The 19,178-nt window shown below is 42.9% G+C and overlaps 1 protein-coding gene across 5 annotated transcripts in view; it reads right to left on the bottom strand.

Annotated features, from left to right (window-relative positions):
* Positions 1 to 19,178, bottom strand: part of RBM33 (RNA binding motif protein 33) — a 112,943-nt gene that overhangs the window by 14,077 nt on the left and 79,688 nt on the right. For 4 of the 5 annotated variants that reach the window (XM_079931416.1, XM_079931417.1, XM_079931418.1 and 1 more), the window contains 2 exons: positions 17,869 to 18,159; positions 13,842 to 14,480 (listed from right to left, as the gene is read on the bottom strand). In XM_079931416.1, the coding sequence (XP_079787542.1) occupies positions 13,842 to 14,480; positions 17,869 to 18,159 (930 nt within the window). Of the gene's footprint in view, positions 1 to 39; positions 3,800 to 13,841; positions 14,481 to 17,868; positions 18,160 to 19,178 lie in introns of those variants that run through there. The other variant, XM_079931419.1, reaches the window with a different exon arrangement.

The raw sequence follows: 19,178 nt of genomic DNA, 5'->3' as shown, positions 1-19,178 counted from the left end.
CCGCACGAGCAGGCATCCCTCCCCAGCATCGGGGTCCACCTCGATCAGTGCTCAACCGAGAAGCACAACCATCAAGCCTGCCATTCACCAGGGCCACGAAGGAAATTTCTTACTTGACGGGGGTTTGGGTTTTAATAGTATTTTTCAAATTTAAAACTAAGATCTTTAATTACTGTACCCACTCAAGAGGTCTATAATTACTAAAGTAAGTGCTGTTGAGTTCAGTGAAATAGTGCTTGACTTTAAAAATACTTCATACTCGACATGCCTTTTCCATTTTCATGAGCATTCTTGTGAAAATCTGACAGTTTGTATAGGCAGTGGTTTTAAACTTTTAACTCCCACTCAAACCTAATGAAAGCGGGTCATGATCCTGACTCGCCCCGCTGTCCCCCGGCGCTGGTTGTGAATCCCAGGCGCGCCCCAGTGCCTTCCTCCCTGCAGATACAACCCTGAACACCTGGGCTCCCCAGAGCGCCCGCAGGCTGACCAGCACCCTGGTCGCCCCTCCTCCTCCGAGTCACAAGCACCCACACGTAGGCTGGCCTCCGGCCTCAGTCCTGTTTGGAACAAGAGCAGACCAGCCAGGAGTCTGAGAAACTGAATGAGGAAATTCTAGAAATGAAAGAGTTACTGGAGGCCCAGACAAGTCCTCCCCACATGGCGGACAGGGAACTGCAGGGGGACAGCAGGAAGAAGAGCTGAGGAGGGGTCTGAGGGGGCAACGCACTCACAGCTCGCCGGCCAAGGGCAGGGCGGGGTGCCGAGCACCACCGATCCCTGAGCGCTGGCTGAGCACTAAGCTGGGCAGCGACAGGGCTGCCTCCCAGGAGACCAGGTGAAGAAATGAAAAGCCCAGGCCCAAACGGATCCTCTGGTGAATTCTATCAACTGTTTAAGAAAGACAGACTCCCAATCTGGTTCAGAAAACAAAAGCAGAGGGACAACTTCCCCACTCATTCTCTCAGACTTGTATTACCCTTTTACAAAAGTCAGACAAAGACATCAAAAGAAACAAAAGCCACAAAAGAATATCCCTCATACATATACATGAAAAAGATTCTCACCAAAACACTAGCAAACTAAATTCAGCAACGCAGAAGAAGAATCATACACCATAACCAAGTAAGATTTACCCCAGGAATGCAAGGTTGGTTTAACTCAAAAATCAGTTATCAGACCACATCAGTAGAGGAAAAGACCACATGACCGACCACCTGCACTGATACAGGAAAAGCACTCATAATAAAAATTTTCAGTGAACTAGGAACAGAAGGGACAAATCAACCTGACAAAGGAAATCTACCAAAAATCGACAGCTCACAGCATGCTTAGTGTGAGACTAGTCACGGGTATTCGACCTGCACGTTAGTCACCCAGGGAGCTCTCGTGTGTTAGTGTTCCTGGACTCTGACCCAGAACCATCCAATTAGACCCTCTGGAGCTGGAACCCAGACATGAGTATTTTTTTGTTATTTTTTGGGGGGTTTTTTTTTGCAGTACGTGGGCCTCTCACTGTTGTGGCCTCTCCCGTTGCAGAGCACAGGCTCCGGACGCGCAGGCTCAGCGGCCATGGCTCATGGGCCCAGCCGCTCCGCGGCATGTGGGATCTTCCCGGACCGGGGCACGAACCCGTGTCCCCTGCATCGGCAGGCAGACTCTCAACCACTGCGCCACCAGGGAAGCCCCAGACATGAGCATATTTTAAACGCTCTTCCAGTGATGTTTTCCAGCCAGGGCTGAGGATGGCTGAACCAGGTGGTTGCCCCCATAATGTTCTGTGACTCTGTGACTCTATAATGTCGGCTATAATTGTCTGAAATGTGATCCTGCTGGGCGTTATTCCAACCTGATGGGAGACTGTTCCCCAAATGAAAACGGACGCACTATGGAAAGGCAGGCCGTTCTGCAGGACCAGGATCCACATGAAGTCAGACTGCTTCTTGTGCTTCTTGAAACTTCTCCATTACATCTTTCATCCAAAAGGTGTCAGCAGGTACCCCAGCCAGGCAGGGATGATGGCCTATTCTCAGCACACAATTTTTCAAAGTTCATATCTTGAAAAGCTATGTGAACACTCTCTAGTTTTGTATATGCTTGAAATTTTCTATACTAAAAAGTTGAAAATTTTAAGGGTATACACCACATATTCCTATCTTTAAAAGCCAGTAATCCATCACTTATTAATTTACTTAAAATCATATTCAAATTATGTTAGTATAAGATTCATAAATTCACTGTTCAAATGTTAAGTCTCACTGTTCTTAAACACGTCTCTTTACATGGGCTGACACCTCACACTAGCCCCCAGGTCCCACCAGAGGCTGTGCCACAGATGCGGGTGGCACTGGGTCACTGAATTCTCCACACAGCTCAGCTACCTAACAGTCTACTGACTGATTCTCCACCGTCCACCTTTTTCACTAATGTGGATAAATGAACTGGCTATTATGTATGGTTTAGAGAAACCAGTGGCTTAGACCTGGGTGAGTCTGTTTTTGTTTACCAAGCCAAAATTTCCTATGCATATAGATGGCAATGAGATATTTACTGAATAAAACAATCAATGGTAGATCAGGCTTCTAAGAACTACGTAGCTCTGAATGTGCTATTAAAAAAGAGATTACAGTATCAGAATACTAGGTTATAGCCACTGTCAATTAGTACACACGTATTTACTAAATGCCACTGTGATACTAAAGAGGCCAGCCTTCAGTTCAGCACTGATACTGGGTGCACCAGAAAACATACTGTCATGCTGTACAAATCGGTAATCAGCTGGTACATGTGGTCTGAAAGGAATGATGTCCATATATACGGTGGACAACATGGTGAATATCGTTGCAGATATTTTCTTTAGCAATCCAGAGCCAAAAACGTAGATGATCTTAAAATAGAAAACAAAAAAAGAAAAAGAGAAGAAAAAGGGAATTCCCTCGCCACCAGTGGTTAGGACTCTGTGCTTCCACGGCCGGGGGGGCCTGGGTTCAATCTCCAGTTGGGGAACTAATACCCCACAAGCCGCGAGGAGCGGCCAAAAAAAAAAGTAGATGATCTAGATAGTGAAGTTTTATTTAAAAAGAAGAGCTTGCACCAAAAATAGGATATTTGCCTATTTTTAAGGTATACACTGTGTGTATGTATTTGGGTGATAAATATGTAACGCTGTGGTGATCTGATGATTTTTAAACTGGGAATTAAGAACAGAAACATTTAGTCAATAAACACCCCAAACAAAAATTCTCTTTGCTGTTATTCTGAGTTAAGAGACTGGTGCTAATTTATGTCTGACAATATTAGGTCAGAGGAACACCCTGAAAAACAAAGTTCTAAACTTTTATTTTCCTTTCAAAACAAGTTTACGTTTTAAAGTAAGCTTGATTCCCATCTGCAGTTCAGAAATACAGGTAGAGTTATCACAAAAAGCCTCTCCATTTAAGACTTCCTAGGAGATGGCCTGAGAAGACACAGTAAAGGACGTCTGTGATCAGAGCGCCTGCAGGTCTGGACCTCGCCGCCTGGAGGTCTCCCCGCTCCGTCTGCATCTCACAAACTCACGGGCACGGTGAGCACCCCTACTCCTCCCCGCCCGGGGAGCCTCAGCAGCCGCCAGCCTGACCTGCTCACTCGAGGGGGCCCCCAGCATCTCTAACCCTAAGGTTTCCCAGGCCACGTAACTGCTTTATTCTTCTTCACAGCGTTAATCACCACTCACAGTCCTGTCACGCTCATGAGAACGGGAGCCCCGCGGGCAGCACTGGTCGCCACGCATCCTCGGCTCAGAGAAGAGGACCGAGCCCTGGGCAGGAAGACGACAAGCACTTGGTGAGTCAACGATGAACAAGAAAGAGGGATGCTTCAGGCAGGGATTATAACAAAGGCCCAACTTTTGGGAAAAACTGCTATCGTCAGCTTACTGACAAGTGACGGGAAGGTCTGGGTAAGCTCTGGAGTTACTTATATTCAGGACAATGTTTTACACCTTCTACAGCTACAAATGATGTAATAAACTTTATAACAGAAATTTCCAGGGCACTCTAGGCTCTCCATCACCATGCTGAATGGCACCATTCAACATGCTCCACTCATGGGAAGATGGATGGAGTTGTTTGCTGAATGTCTTCAACTTGACAAGTAGTACACTAGGGTCTGTACAGAGACTGTTTTCCTTCAATCCTCCCTCAAGGTAAATATTATTATTCTCACTTTCCAAATGAAAAGGATCCCGAGATCCTTGGTCACACAGTAAGTGCTTTTAGGACTTCCTGTCTCAGTGGTTCCAAAGCATGGACTCCACACAACCTCGTAGGCAAGGAGCTTATACTAACATAACTATTTTTAGCAGGGTTAGAAACAAAGGGACTAACCATCATTCAATTAAATCATTTTAAGGAAATGAAGGTTTACTATAATGCTCTGCTCTGACATTTTTCTGGAAACCATGCTGAGGACTCAAGGCTTAAATATAAGTAATGTTATTTCATTTTGTAAGAAAAGCAGTTTTTTTTTTCAATTGACAGAACAATTATTTTCTTTCAAATTAGCACAACGAAAAGCTAATTCTTAGGATAAATTTTAAATCCCAGAGTTATTCCGGTTAACACTAGGCAACATTCAACCTACTAACTTCTAGGCTGTGGCCAGAAACATATTTTTTACACCTACTCTCACATTCTCACAGACACAGAAAAAAGGTGAATGAGAACCAAGCCAAACTGAACCCGCCTATTTACTTAGAAGTCTTCTACAACTTGTGCATATAGTTAACAGCACTGAAGGAGATTCCAAAATTATTACTTATGTAAATTTTAAAATACTGTCGATTCAAATCAGGACTTTCAGAAACCTGAAAGTTTCATTAAAAGCTTATTAAGTTACATTATCATCTTAATGTAAGGAAATAACTAGTCATCTGTGGATGGCAGATTACATTCCATTCAAAGAAAGGAAATCCACTTTGAAAGTGCATTTCTCTAGGGTGGCACAGTTCCCTTTTAAATTCTTTGCACAGCAGTGTGTTTAGACATGATTTTAAATACCTTTTACTTCCTCCAAAACAGATGAAGAGAAGAGGAGTTCGACCTGTCTTAGGCCAACCTGGAAATATTTCCTTGCTTTCTTCTGCAGATAAATATCTTTTAATGAACACACCATAAAAATGTCTCTTGAGGGCAGTTTTTCTTAAATATAAAAGGCACTTCCTGAATTAAGTAAGCTTAGGGAACACTTTTTACCAGCTTAATCGTTAAAAAAAATGAGGTTTGTAGCCACCAACATTAGCATGACAAGTTTATTTATAACAAATTGTTTAAATGTATAGATAAAAATGCCCATTGATATTGTCAGGGTAGCCTGCAATTTGACAGATCAAATCTTATTTTCATTCTTAAACATCATGAAGAAGTGGTATCGCTGGCTCGCATTCACTAGTGAGCAAATTGATTAATCCCTCTCTATAGAAATCTCAACTCTTGATTACACCTATCAGACGTTAAGCAGCATTATTCTAGAGTGACAACACTTGACAAATTCCCCAACCATTTTTCTCAGCCTTTGTGGCCCTGCTAGCTTGTATTAACCCTGATGAAAAATTAATTTTCCTTATCTTCTTCTAAACCCCAAAATCCAAATCCGCCAAACTGGCAACTCTTTCTGTAAAGGTATTATGAAAACCTCTAAAAGATTAATTGCATGTCTTCAGGTGACATTAAATTAATTTCTGTACTCATGACAGACATTTGATACTCCGTACTGAGAGGACAGATAACATTGTCGGGACACAGAGAAGGACAGTGGTTAGGGTCCCAGGGCAGCCTCTTATGAATTCTCCTTTCGATAAGGCCTACTTCACTGTCATGGCAATGCTGCTGATCTGCCAGCCCACAGACCTCACAGAGCAGGTTTCTATTAACTACAACAATGCTGGGCCTGGCCCTGTGATCTTTAGAAAGCTCGCCCAGAATCTGGACAATAAATGATATGCATGCTCTACGAAGTTTCTAAACACAAATACATTTCATGCTCTAGTCTGTCTTTGAGACTACTACTTAAAGGAGAAAAGATAAAATAAACAGGCTAATAACATTCTTATCCAGGCTCCTGTGTCAATTCCCTAATTAAACTGCTGCAATATGATATGAGGTGAGGACACTTCACATGGGCAGTGTCCATCTATTCTACGCAATAAGCTATCCCTCCATACGGCAAGCATGCAGAACGTGTAAAAGCAGCAACTTAAATCTAAACTGCTTCCTATAAAATTCCAGCAACAGGTCTACACGGGCTGGACTGAAACAAAATCCTTAAGGTTAAAGGGATCTCACAAGTGCTTGCTTGGGCTTCCTGGAGAAAAAAAGGATTCAACCGGTAGGTGCACCAGGATTTCGCCTTATGGTGATAACACGGCACAGTTATTCAAGTGCTCTCTCTCTCTCTCTCTCTCTCTCTCTCTCTCTCTCTCTCAACATTCTACCTTTCTGAAACTAGTTAGGTTTGGGCAATCTTTTAAAAGCAAAATTAATTGGCCTTTGGAGAAATATACCAAAGCCCTGAGCCTGTGAGGGGATCTGATGCCCCAGGATTCTCCAATTTCTACAGCACAGACCTACCAATCTAAAAAAAGGAAAGGACTGCTAGAAGTGAGACTGCGGTTCACCCAGCAGCAGGGGCCCACGAACTCCGGCTTCTCCAGCAAGAGCGCCCCCGTACGGATGAAGCTCCAGACTCTGGAAAGCAGACGCTTCCAACCTGCCCCGGATGGGCAGCTGGGAAGGACCTACTTCAGAGCGCTAGGCGACTTCCCCGCGCAGGTGACGAGGCTCCTATTCTTGGTAGCCGTTCGAAGTGAGGAGAGGGAAGTTACCCAAGACGCTGGAGAAAGCAGATTCCTTTTCTGCTGGAGAAGGTGGGTTAGCAAATCCTGATTCCTAATTACAAGAGAATTATTTCTGATTTAACCACTTATTTCGCTCTGAAAGAAACACCATATGCCTAAAAACACCTATAAATTCACGTGTAGACATTCTAATTCATTAAAACTGATGCCTGTCCTCTAATGGACAGTAGTCTATTTTGCCCAAATTTAGAGGTCACATGTTTAAGAATGCTGAAAACGTCATACCTCTAGAAGTTATCAGTTCTTCGCACCAAAGTGTTTCAAAGCTCTTAAAAACAATTACTTATGCACAGTAGCTTCTCCTCCAAAAGAAGATTCTAGAATATACATCTTATCAAACAAGCGATTAATCAAAATTCGTGCCCCATTTTTCTTCCTCTCTTATTTGCCTTTCGGCCATCTGACTGCTCATCAGCTCCTCTAACAGGGAAGTGATCAGGCAACAAATGAGGCCCAACTACAGCCAGCCACGTGGCCACTCTCCCCACCAGAGAGGAGAGGGATGGCAGGACGAGAGGGAACCAGGGGTCAGCAAGGTGGGAGTCTGGGCTCTCACCTCCTTGGACAGTGGTGCCTTCACACCCACCCCCACTCCCCGTCCATCTGGGCAGGGCCTCTCCTGGCTCCCCTACCTGTGTCAAAGAAGCTTCTCTTACACTCAGCTTCCCAGAGGTGTTTCTCTATCACAAGCCCACTGCAGTTCTGTCCTTTACTACCCATTTCCAACTCACTTTCATCTGACTTGCTTTCTCCTGGTCCTCTAGCATGGCATCAGCTCTTGGGTACTGCCCAAAACCATGGCATCAAGTCAGCTTCCACCAGAAGCCAATGAGTCAGGACAGCTGAGTCCTCCAGCCGTGGCCAGGCAGCTTGGCGAGTCACAGAAGGACATACACAACGTGAGCCTTGTTCTGCCTTGGCCTGGGGCGTGGGTCTCCCCAAGAACGAGTCATCACCACAGACTCATCAAACAGCCAAATGTACAATACAATCGCATCTTGTAAACTGAATTAACAAGGATTAATGCTATTTCTGGTGTTATACTCTGCTTACTAGTGTCATCTAAATGTCTACAATATACAGCTGTTACTTTTATAATCAGAAGTACTGTGGGGCGGGGGGGGGGTGGGGGGGAAGGAAACGACAACAACACCACACTGTGTTAACTCCTCCTCCTTGGATATTTCCATAAAGAAACTGTAAAAAAAAAAAAAAAAAAAAAAAAGAAACTGTAAACAATACCTGTATTTTTAAAGGGAGAAGCTACTAATTTTCTCTATTATTTCAACAAATGTTTCTTAAATATTTATAATGTATTTGAGACAAAAAATGAACTGAAGTGGAAACCCAGCCTCAGTCAGGAGCAGTGACTAGGAGACAGCTCCAGCAGTGCGCAGAGAAGGGCAGGGCGCGGCGGGGGCGTGCAGGCGCCGAGAAAGGGCGCAGCGTGAGTGTGGACGGAGCGGGGAGACAGAACTACAAGGGCAAGGCGGCCAGACCACGGAAAAACAGGGCACGTCCGGAGAACGGGAGGCCGCGAGGGTGACCACTTGTACCCCCACCTGCGACTCCTTCTCAGACTAGAGTCCCCGAAGACTGACAGATGACTCCAAGACCAGCACTTCTGTTTCTAGTAAATCTGATACACAGTGTAAGAAACTCCTTATACTATTTTTGCAACTTCTCTTGAGATTACGTATATCAAAATTAAACGTCCTCCACTCCACAAAAAAAGATCAGGTATGCACACACCATCGCGCTAGAGAAAATCTGAGAATAACTTTTGAGGAAGAGAAGAAATCTACAAATGCACACCAACCCCCAAAAGCAAGCTCACACAAACAAATTGGGACCTTTTACGTGAAGCATTTTGACAGCCTTTTAAAAGTAAAATTCAAGAATATCATGACTGGACAGCTGGCTTTCCTGCTGAGGCATTCTGTGCTTCTCCCATTTCTCTGTGTGGCCAGCAGAACAAAGGGCTCTTTACTTAATTTGCTGCCAAATTCTTAAAATTTTCATGACCTCAATTAGAATAAAGCAGCTGAATTCAGAATTTGCTTTCATTTTCTTAAAGAACACTGTAAGAACACACTTTTTCTTCCTTTAACTAAAAGGAAAGGGTAGTAACATCTACTGAGCCAATGCCATGTGCCCAAGCACTGTGCCACTCATCTCACCCATGTCACGACAGTTAACCCTCACAGCCACCCTGGGAGAAGCTAGCCTCATTCTGAGGAGGACACAGGTTCATCTGGGCCAGGTAACCCGATGCAAACATCTCAAAGATTCCCCATTTCCCCTAACCTGGAAGACAGAGCTGCAGGCCTAATGAAACTCCTGAATAAACAAATTCTGCACGGCACTTACTCGTCCTAATTCTTTTTTCTGGGGTTTAATCACAGAACATGGCTGAGGATGATTATACTAAGTTTACACTAAGTAAACATTTTACATTTTTATATATGCTCTGTTATTAACCTGAAGAGGTTTTCTGGATTATGTATTGGTTATGAGAGAAATTATGATTGGGGGCAGGGGGGCACGGCACGCTGCACAGTTTGTGGGATCTTTGTTCCCCAACCAGGGACTGAACCCAGGCCCTCGTCAGTGAAAGCATGGAGTCCTAACCACTGGATCACCCGGGAATTTCAGAAATTATAATTTAACAAGATTGCTCTTTTGGTTTCTGAAAATTAAATACTTAAAAGTAGCTTTCTGAGAAATGAGCAAATGGAGACTATTCCTATGTTTTAAATAATAAAAAGAGAACCATTCCATCAACTACAGTTCTTTAAGTAGATTACTTATATAAATATTATTCAGGGAGGCACATGAAATTTTAGAAGCAGTATTTGCCAACATTTAACACTCTTTACAAGTAGCATTAATTTGTTCCTTTTTAAATCTCACCCAACAAATCAGACAATATAAATGTCTGATTTGGGAAAAATGGGAAAAAAATGGGAAAAAACTAAAAAAATGGGAAAAAAAAATGGGAAAAAACTAAAATTCACAAAGAGATTGATCAGCCTCATAACAAAAGGTCTCTTTAAATTTCAAATTCCCTTAATGATTTCAATTTTAAATATAAAATCGGATCTATTTTGATCTACATAGAAATGTTCAAAGACACATTTCTAGCACACAGCTATAGTCACAGCTACACTCAGCCAGGGTACGCCGTCCCTCGCTTTAATTCACCATACCAGGCTACTCCACACAGGTTCCAGCACAGGCGTGATGCAACCCCAGCCACTCCCCAGTCCAGACTCCCCAGTCAGGGCTCTGTGGCCCACCTCTAAACCCTCTCCACATACTCTGCAGCCAGTCAGTACCAACTGGGGTTGGCAAGCAAAATGAAACCTGATCAGCCCTCATGCTAGAAGCCGCCCCTAAAAACTCACTGGAAAGAGTACACTACTCTCCCTAATCTAGAACTAAGAAACCTAGGAGGAAAAGGAGCAGTAAAAATAGCTATTGTAAATAAGGGTAAAAAGCACAGGATTTAGAAGCCTCGCTCTGCCAGTCAGCAGCTGAGTGGCCTGGGCTACTCTCTGAGACTCAATTTACTTACCTGTGAAATGGCAGTAATAGGTCTAACTCATAAGGATGCTGTGAATACATGCTGAACACCTGATACACAGCAGCTACTACCTATTATGTGGCATAAGATCAGGGAATGTATTTCTAGAAGGGGCCTTAGGAGCATTCCAAAAAGAAAATGGACATTTATAAAGTACCTTCTACGTGTTAGAAGGGCCCCCAAGACAATAAATAGTAGACAAGCATCCAGCCACGGGTCTTCCTCAAACACAGCCACGTTGTTTTCACCTCATCACACCCTCCTGGTGACTGAGGGCCTCAACCTCCACGCCCCCCACACAGGAGCTTCGGATTGGCCAACAAAGAACACATGAGGCCAAGACGGCTCCCAAAGGAAGTCAGGTACGACTCTGCGAGCTACAAACCCAGACCTGGTCAGGGACTGTGTGAGAACCGACACCAAGAAATACTTTTCATTACGTCCTTTTGAAAATGCTTCCCATGTCCGTAATGCATTAGCTCTAACAAAGAGGAACAATAAAAAAAGACTAGAAATTCTCCTTCGATGATCAGTATGAATTAAAATCACTTTGAAGATAGTATAATTAATGAAAGGGCAGACTGAAAAACCTATAGTCTTAAGACACAGGCTCTTTCACCTTTCAAAAAACCCAATTTAATAAAATCCAAAGATAAATTATTGAATTACAGACAATGAAATATGGAAATGACAAAAGAGAAGACCTTATTGATTCACAATTGCCTCACAGGTAAAAGTTCACCTAAAGAAAACTAATTTAAGCTGTCATATATTTTCAATTTGTACATCAGAATAAGACTGATGTACAAGAAATTTCCGCTTCCCTAACAATCCTGTAGATACGTATTTTGACTGTGATCACCACCAGAGCACAATTTCTAGAACAGCACTATGTACTGCAATAGTCCTGTGTCCTGTCTGAAGACCAACTACTAGAACGAGGAGACCACTGAATGCAAAGAATAGTTTAGTTAATACATTCGATGCCAGTTTAGGTTAGAAAGAAGTCAAACTGACTCTCTGAAAAGTAAATTTCTCTAGAAAACCTTATAAATAGGATGTCTATTGTATTTCTGCACAAACAGAATGTGAAGAAGTCCTGGGCTCACAGCAAAATACAAGAATGTGAACTGACAATGAAATGCTTCTATTAAACAAGTAACTATAAACCTGAAATGCATACATAATATTCTGCACAGGTACGATATACAAGTCAATCCTCCCATATGCTAAGCCCCTGTCAGCCCCTCACCAGGGTGGCTGGTTCAGCTCCAAGCACACAACATAGCACAGCCCTGGGCATTAATGCCATGGTGCATGAAAGGAGAGAAGGACCAGCAGGGACAGAAATAAAAGGAAAAATGAGAGCGTACTTAGCACTTACAAGAACTGTCTCCTTTTTGCACAATGGGTATGTTACAAATAGTTCCTACCCACCAAAAAAACACACCAAAAAACCCAGGCCTTTAGGGAAACACTGTTTGTTCTGGTTCAGAGAGATACAAACAAACGAGAGACATTTATCCTCTGATAAGGTGAAAGTTGCCAACATGCTATTGGAGGAATTTTTGGAATAAATCCTAATATACAGAACATGTTGGTTAATTAACTTAATACTTAAGAATTAAAAAGGGAGCTAAAAAACCATTTCAAAGTTTGGCAGACAGCTATTTTCATGTAAAATTCCTCTGTTGTTTTCCTGTGTATTGTAAAATTATACAGCATGATTTTGGAATATGGTCTGATATAAAAACTATATTTTTTCCACAGGAGAAAAAAGCAAATTGAGGTAGATAAATTCTGCTGAAGTAGATAAATTCATTAGTTGAAGGCTGCCTGTGGACAGCAGAGCTGTGCCCTGCACCTCCTAGTCTGCCGGAGCCCAGAGTGCCCAGGCCCGCACCGCACCACTGTGGCTGCCCAGGGAAAAGGCCTATTCCCAAACCATCGCCCCATGGCCCACCCTCAGAAGTTTCTAACTCAAGTAAAAAAATGAGACACCAACAAAGTATGATTAAAATATGGTCAAAAGCAAAAGGCCACACAGACACCGGAAACTGATGAACACTTGGGTCTTCACCTAAAGATAATAAATTCATACAGTATTTAAGCAATCTGATATAATACAGGCCATCTACTTATCAACATTTTGAATCACCATGAACCGAGGTGAGAAACAACAGATTTGCTCTATCACAAATTTTCTTATGGCGTGTGAAAAACTTCACACCTTAGTCTACAAACCTAGAAACAAAAGCAATTAAAACTCGACTAATTAAGCAGCAACAAGGAGCCGCCCTTAATCCAGCACAGCAAACAGCTCCCGCCCGTTCCTAGTGGTGCTGCTGTCCCTGGGTGAACTGAGGATTAGAAGTCCCTTTCTTTTTTTCCTGTAAATATTTTGTGGTTTTAAAAGGAATCATCTGTAGCTGGTTTGCTCTAAGAGCCTGTGTCTTACGGTTCTCCCCCCTTCTTCCCCAGTTTGTAACACAAATTGCACACAATGGGGAGCTGCGACAGAGAGCACGACAGTTACTCGGACCAAAGAGTCTGTTGCAGAATTAATATAATTAAAGCAAGAGACGAGTGCTACCTTCTCTAATAAATAAAGACTATACGGCAGAATCAAGGAAGCAAGTATTCTACAGACGCTGACGGGAGAATCTCCTGCAATGGGAATCTATCTGCAGCAACTCTGTTTAGTTTAAGTACTGAATTTATCCAAACTGCAATTACTGTGCTTTACTGAAAAATGCTCTAAAATGGGCACTGTTATGAGGTGAAGAAAGAAATGAGGGGTGCCCCACTTCTGAAAGCACATGGTAGGATCACACATGATTTCACTTTAGAATACTGTCAATCCCTTTCTCCCTCAAGTGGGGGCGGGGTGGTGGGCAATTAGCTTCACCTGGAAGACGGGAAACAGTCTTTGAAACAACGCTGCTTAAAAGCAACACACACACTGCCCCCCCGCCCCCCGCTGCCATAGATGCTCCCTGAGTCTAAAGCTACACACAACGAATTATGTGTTCTGTGGTAAAGGAAATTTTATTTTTAAAACAAACTGATGATGCTAGCATAAATTATCTATAAAAAGAAGCTAAAACTGAGAAACGTCTAATTTAGGAACTGTCACACTGGTTTTTCACTAAGACTCAAGAGACAACTGAAACATGGGTCCCAATTGGAAGCAGGATTTAAACGACAATTCTTACACCAGCTTCAAGTGGGGAGAGGCTGGTCCACATGATTCTAAGACAGGCAACTTTACTTCCCTTCCTTCAAAAATCCTCTCTGGGAGTTAGGACATACTAAGTGAAACATAGATTCCAAGAGGCACTGGTGACCTCGTCAACTTACCCCGCCTGACAACTTAATCACCCTGACCTTGGAGCTGACGTGCGGCCCGTCTCCGCCACCGCTGTTGGCCCGGTGCATGACAGTCCTTTTCGCGCCAGGCTTGGCCTCCGGGGGCCGGCCCTGGAGGGACGCGGCTCGAGCAGTCTGCGAGGGGGGTGGCGGTCCCTCCCCGTCTGCAGGCTTTACCTGCAGGACCTTGTGCTGAGCTGGACACTGAGGTATGGTTCTGGCCTGTCTCAAATGTTTCAGTGGTTTCATCTGCTGTCCTTGATACTGCGTGTTAGCACCAGATGGCACAAAATTGGATGTTTTGGGTGGAACATTTGAAACAGTGGCATCTTGGTTTTTCACGAGAAGTCTGTTTTTCACATGCGGTCTGACCTGTGCCCCCGGGAAGGGTAACAGTGGGTTACCATTGGTGGGCGACGGTGCCGACAGCTGCTCTTCCTGCCCAGCCAGGGCCGGCGGGGGGCAGAGCTGCTGCTGCTGCTGCGCCAGCCTCTCGAGCAGCTCCTTCTTCCTCGCACCGGCCTGCTGCTGCCGCCGCAGCTCCTTCTGCTTCAGGATTTCTTCTCGGAGGCGCTTCTGTTCTTCTATCTTTAAGCGGTATAACCTCGTTTCTTCATCTTCATCAGGAAACTGAAGCAGAAAACACGCATGGTTTAGAGTGCAAGGCTAGGTGACAGTTCCAGTCTGTTTCAGCAAACTTAAGAAAAGGCACTTTCTAAAAACCCTTTAATTCAGGATTGAAAGAAGCCGTTCAAAATCTGCTTATAGACTTTAAGTATAACTCCTTCCCCTGGGGAGGGAAAAAAAAATTACACAGCTAAAGCTAATTTGGAAAATCTTATCAGAATATTAAAAATGAAATAATGTAAATTTCCACTCATTTACAACTTTGAAACCAATTAAACTATTCATTTAAGATATCAAAATATGTTTGAAATGGAAACTGCAACAGTAGGGAGGCCTCGCTGTCACACAGGTTTTATCTGGCTCTCCTCTGACGAACCAACAAAAGGTGGGGTGTAAATGACCTGAAAGGGTCTGATTAGAACTATTGATTTTTCGTACAGAATTTTCAGCCTGATCTCAAACTCATTTGTCACAGAATAATTGCTTATAATGAACAGCACAAATCAATCTCTCTGACCTTGAACTCATGCACTCTCCTCAGAATCAAAATGCTGCCAATTGCAGTATTGGAATATTAATGGTATATAAGGAATGCCTTTAATATGCCAGTCCCAAACCATTCTGAAAGTCTATCAGAAGAATCTTTGTAAAAAGTCCAATAATTTTCTTAAAAAAAGCATCCAGGGGCTTCCTTGGTGGCGCAGTGGTTGAGAGTCTGCCTGCCGATGCAGGGGACACGGGTTCGTGCCCCGGTCCGGGAAGATCCCACATGCCGCGGAGCGGCTGGGCCTGTGAGCCATGGCCGCTGAGCCTGCACATCCGGAGCCTGTGCTCCGCAATGCGAGAGGCCGCAACAGTGAGAGGCCCACGTACCGCAAAAAAAAAAAAAAAAAAAAAGCATCCAAAGAGGAAAGTTTAGCATTTGTTTAAAATTGTAATAATTTTCTTTAAAAAAAAAACATAGATATCATCACTCACAGATCCTTTGCAAAAGAATATAATAGGATTTACTCTACCTAGAATTCAGCTGTTAGCAAATAAACCTTAGAAGTTAGGAATTATAAGACCACAATGTAGCTGAAGAGTTGGCTGGTGCCCCCAGAGCCCGTGCACTTGACCTACAAGACACAGAGCCAAGCCCCCTCATTGGGGCTTGCTTGTCATTTTAGCAGCAATCCTGATCAACTCAGTCACCTAATTTCAAAGTCTAGGACAGACCTGAAACAGAAAATCTTAAGTTGGCTGAGGGCTACACAGAGCTAGAAGTGACATTAAGAGGAAGACAGAAAAACAGAAGTTCAAAAAGTACAGGGGCCAGGGCATTCTGGGGAAATAATAACAGGTCCAGAGGACCCACTGTTTCAAATGCAAGAATAATTAACATTCACTAGGATTTTTCCCCATGTAATCAAAAAAGAGTTAAAGTATGTTCAAGAATATAGGTAGGAATACTTCTAAATAGATTTGTCCTTCATTATATCATTACCAACTGGGTGCATATAAGAAGATAAACCACACTTACCTAAGCAAAACAAACAGAAGGTTTTAAAAATAAAAAAAAACACTTTACTCCTGGTCCCATTCTATGTGCACAGAAAATTAAAAGCAAACAAATTAAGACACGCACCACTTACACTATGGCCACCTGCAAGTTCCACTTCACGCACAAAGCATCCATTTTATCCTACAGAAGACTTCTTCAGAAGCCTGCTTATTAACTCAACTATTATGAAAGGGACAAACGTGGCTAGTGGTATGCCTAAAAAGTCACTTTTCTCTTTTTATTTAGCCACTGTTACTACAAAAGTAAATGTGACTTCATTTTTGAGCCAAATCCATTTACACACATGAGTCAGGAGCTAGCTCTATAAACTAAAAGCAGGATGAAATTTTTAGCAATGATTTCTTTTTATAAACTATCCCAATCCCGTCTGTAAATCTACATGATTTTTTCATATACTGATTTTAAAACCGAAATGTCACCCTTCTTCTAATAAGATGTTATTAAACGTTAACTCAGTATTTTCACTTTATACTTACATTTCTGACTTGGAAACATTACATTACAGCTGCTATAATAATTTATTAGAAGAAAATCTGACACACACACCCCCGCACTTTAATTGATTGAAAGGCAAAAAACAGTTAACGCTTGTTTTTATGATGATTAAGGGCTTATATTCTCATCTAAGGAAACTTTGTGCCATTATTTTATGAAGTTAATAGATATACTTACTTATTACATTATATATATTATTATTAACGTAACTTCCACGTACTGGTCTCTTGCCACGTCTCAGGCACATACACCCAATAGTTAAGGAAACTGAGGCTTGGAATAAGTGAAGGAACTGGCTCAGAGCCGCACTGCTAGCGACAGCGGACCATTCCAAGGGCGTGTTCTAACCTGTGCTACACTAGATGCCTATGCTTCATCAGAACCTACATTATACAGATACTGCCCAACTTTTGTATCTATAATTCCAGGGAACAGCCCGCAATGGAATCCTGACTTCAGGGAAGCATTAGACAAGCGCATTCACTTCTTTTACAGGAGACCAAGGGCCTCAAGGGGTTTGTCTCAGGCATAAATTTTACTGACGTAAAGAAATTTTTTTTAAAAATGTGAAAGTTTGTGACTAATACTGCATTAACACTGAACTGCCTCTAAGCAAAACATAATCAAGTGGCCAAAACTAAACAAAGGTACAAATAACATCTCAATTGGAAATCATGTAGAATACTGACTTGCATTTATTATTTATTCTTACAACATTTATACCTATTTAGAAATCAGCAATAATATACACAATTCAGAACAAAACACCCCTCCCCATCTTATTTAAAGGTCTAAACTGGTCCTACCTTCTAGAAGTTCACAGTGTAAAACCAGAAAAGCCACAGGAACATAAGAGTAAATGTAAGGGGTCAGCTAACTATGGCCCATGAGCCCATCCAGCCCAACGCTTGACTTTGTCATAAAGTGCTACCAGAACACAGCCATGCTCATCGATGTAAGACTGTCTATGTTTGCTTTTGTGATAAAACAGCAGAGTTGAGTAATTCTGAGAGACAATTTGGACTATAAAACCTAAAATATTTGTTATCTGGGCCCTTCAGAGAAACAGTTGGTTAAGATCCCTGATATACACAGATTCTGTAACACACAACTATAACTGTATAAATACATGAATACAATCTGATCTAGTACCAGTGAGAATGAAAGTGTATCTTATATGAATATGGCTGTTAGGTTAAAAGAAGGTGGGATGATTTTGTGAAGAACTCACTGGGTGAGAGTGAACTGAGATAAGAGGTACAGACCTTGATTATAAGGTCTCCCTGTTTGAAACCAAACATTATTTTTTAATTAGAAAAAGAAAAGTCCTACCTCTGGTTCTGTTTTTGCTTCCTCTTTAGGCCGGCCCACAGGGCTGACTGGCTTGACTTTCACATCAGCCTTCCCCTGCGCAGTCCTGGGCCCCACCCCGGGCCTCGTGGGCGGTGACGTGCTGATAATAGGCTTTACTTGAGCCCCGGCTGGTGCGGAGGAGCAGCGACTGTTACTCACTTCTATAACATGTGATGGTGCTATTGGTAATTCACGCAAATTACTGTTTCTTGGAGCAGTTGGCTGCATTTGCTGCATTGGTCGTTTGGTTACATTCTGAGAAGTTGTGTTCTATCATCACAAGAAGAAAGAAATTCTAATTACAACTGGAAACTTGGGAGAAGAAACAGAAAAAGGCACATTAGATTAAAATATTTTTAAAAATCATTCTAACTGAATACGTGACTTCTCCTTTGGGGGGCAGACACCTTCCTGTTGGTAAACATTTTTTCCCTGCATGAATGCTTTCTGCTCTACATAGTAACATACCCTTACTGATGAGGACTGGGGCTGGGAAAGGTACCATACCTGCCTACAGACAGGCTCCTCTTTATGGATATTACACCAGGTGACTTACAGGGTGGGGACAAACATTTTTAACAGAATCAGCAGTGCAACAAGGACTCCCGCACAAGGAGTCAGCTGGGTTAATGGCACCACCACTGTCAATGGGTCCCCTAAATTGAAGGTAGAACAAACAAAGAACGAAGCATTAAGTTAGTGCCCTAAGAAAAAGGAGGAAGATGCCCATCGCTCTCATCGGGGAGGAGACAGTCAGGTCATGTTCACCCTGAGGATCCTTAACAGAGACCCAGCGCCTAGAGGAGTGTGGAGATCTGTGAGATGGCTGAGGGAGGACTGCATTCCACGGCTGCTCAGCTCAAGACTGGGGGTGTCGTCTGCCCCTGTTCTTACAAAAGGAAGCCCAGGTTACAAAGCACCCTCTTTCCAGATCTAGAAATCCTTTCTCACTTCTTACATCATTTTAGTCTCAATGTTACTTTAAGAAACAAAGAGGCGGGTATGAAAAAACTGAGATTAAAAGCAGCTAAGTGACATGCTTGAAGCTCAAGGTCAAAAGGACCAGTATTAAAGGGAAAACCCAACTATCTCACCTTACAGCCTGGAACTCTAACCCTGAGCCTCTTTACGCGGTTAGTTATTTAATGGAGGGTAAGACAGTAACCGTGACTAGTCTTTGACTTTTAAAGCGACACACATCTCCCAGTCTCTTTCAATGCACGACAAGCCGCACATCTGCCGATGGTACTCGAGAGGTAACCTCACAGATCAATGCAGTCCATCCCCCA

This window comes from Stenella coeruleoalba, assembly GCF_951394435.1.
Source record: "Stenella coeruleoalba genome assembly, chromosome: 9".
NCBI classification, from domain to species: domain Eukaryota; kingdom Metazoa; phylum Chordata; class Mammalia; order Artiodactyla; family Delphinidae; genus Stenella; species Stenella coeruleoalba.
Note: the sequence above shows the minus strand (reverse complement) of the source record. Positions and strands in the feature narration are given on the sequence as shown.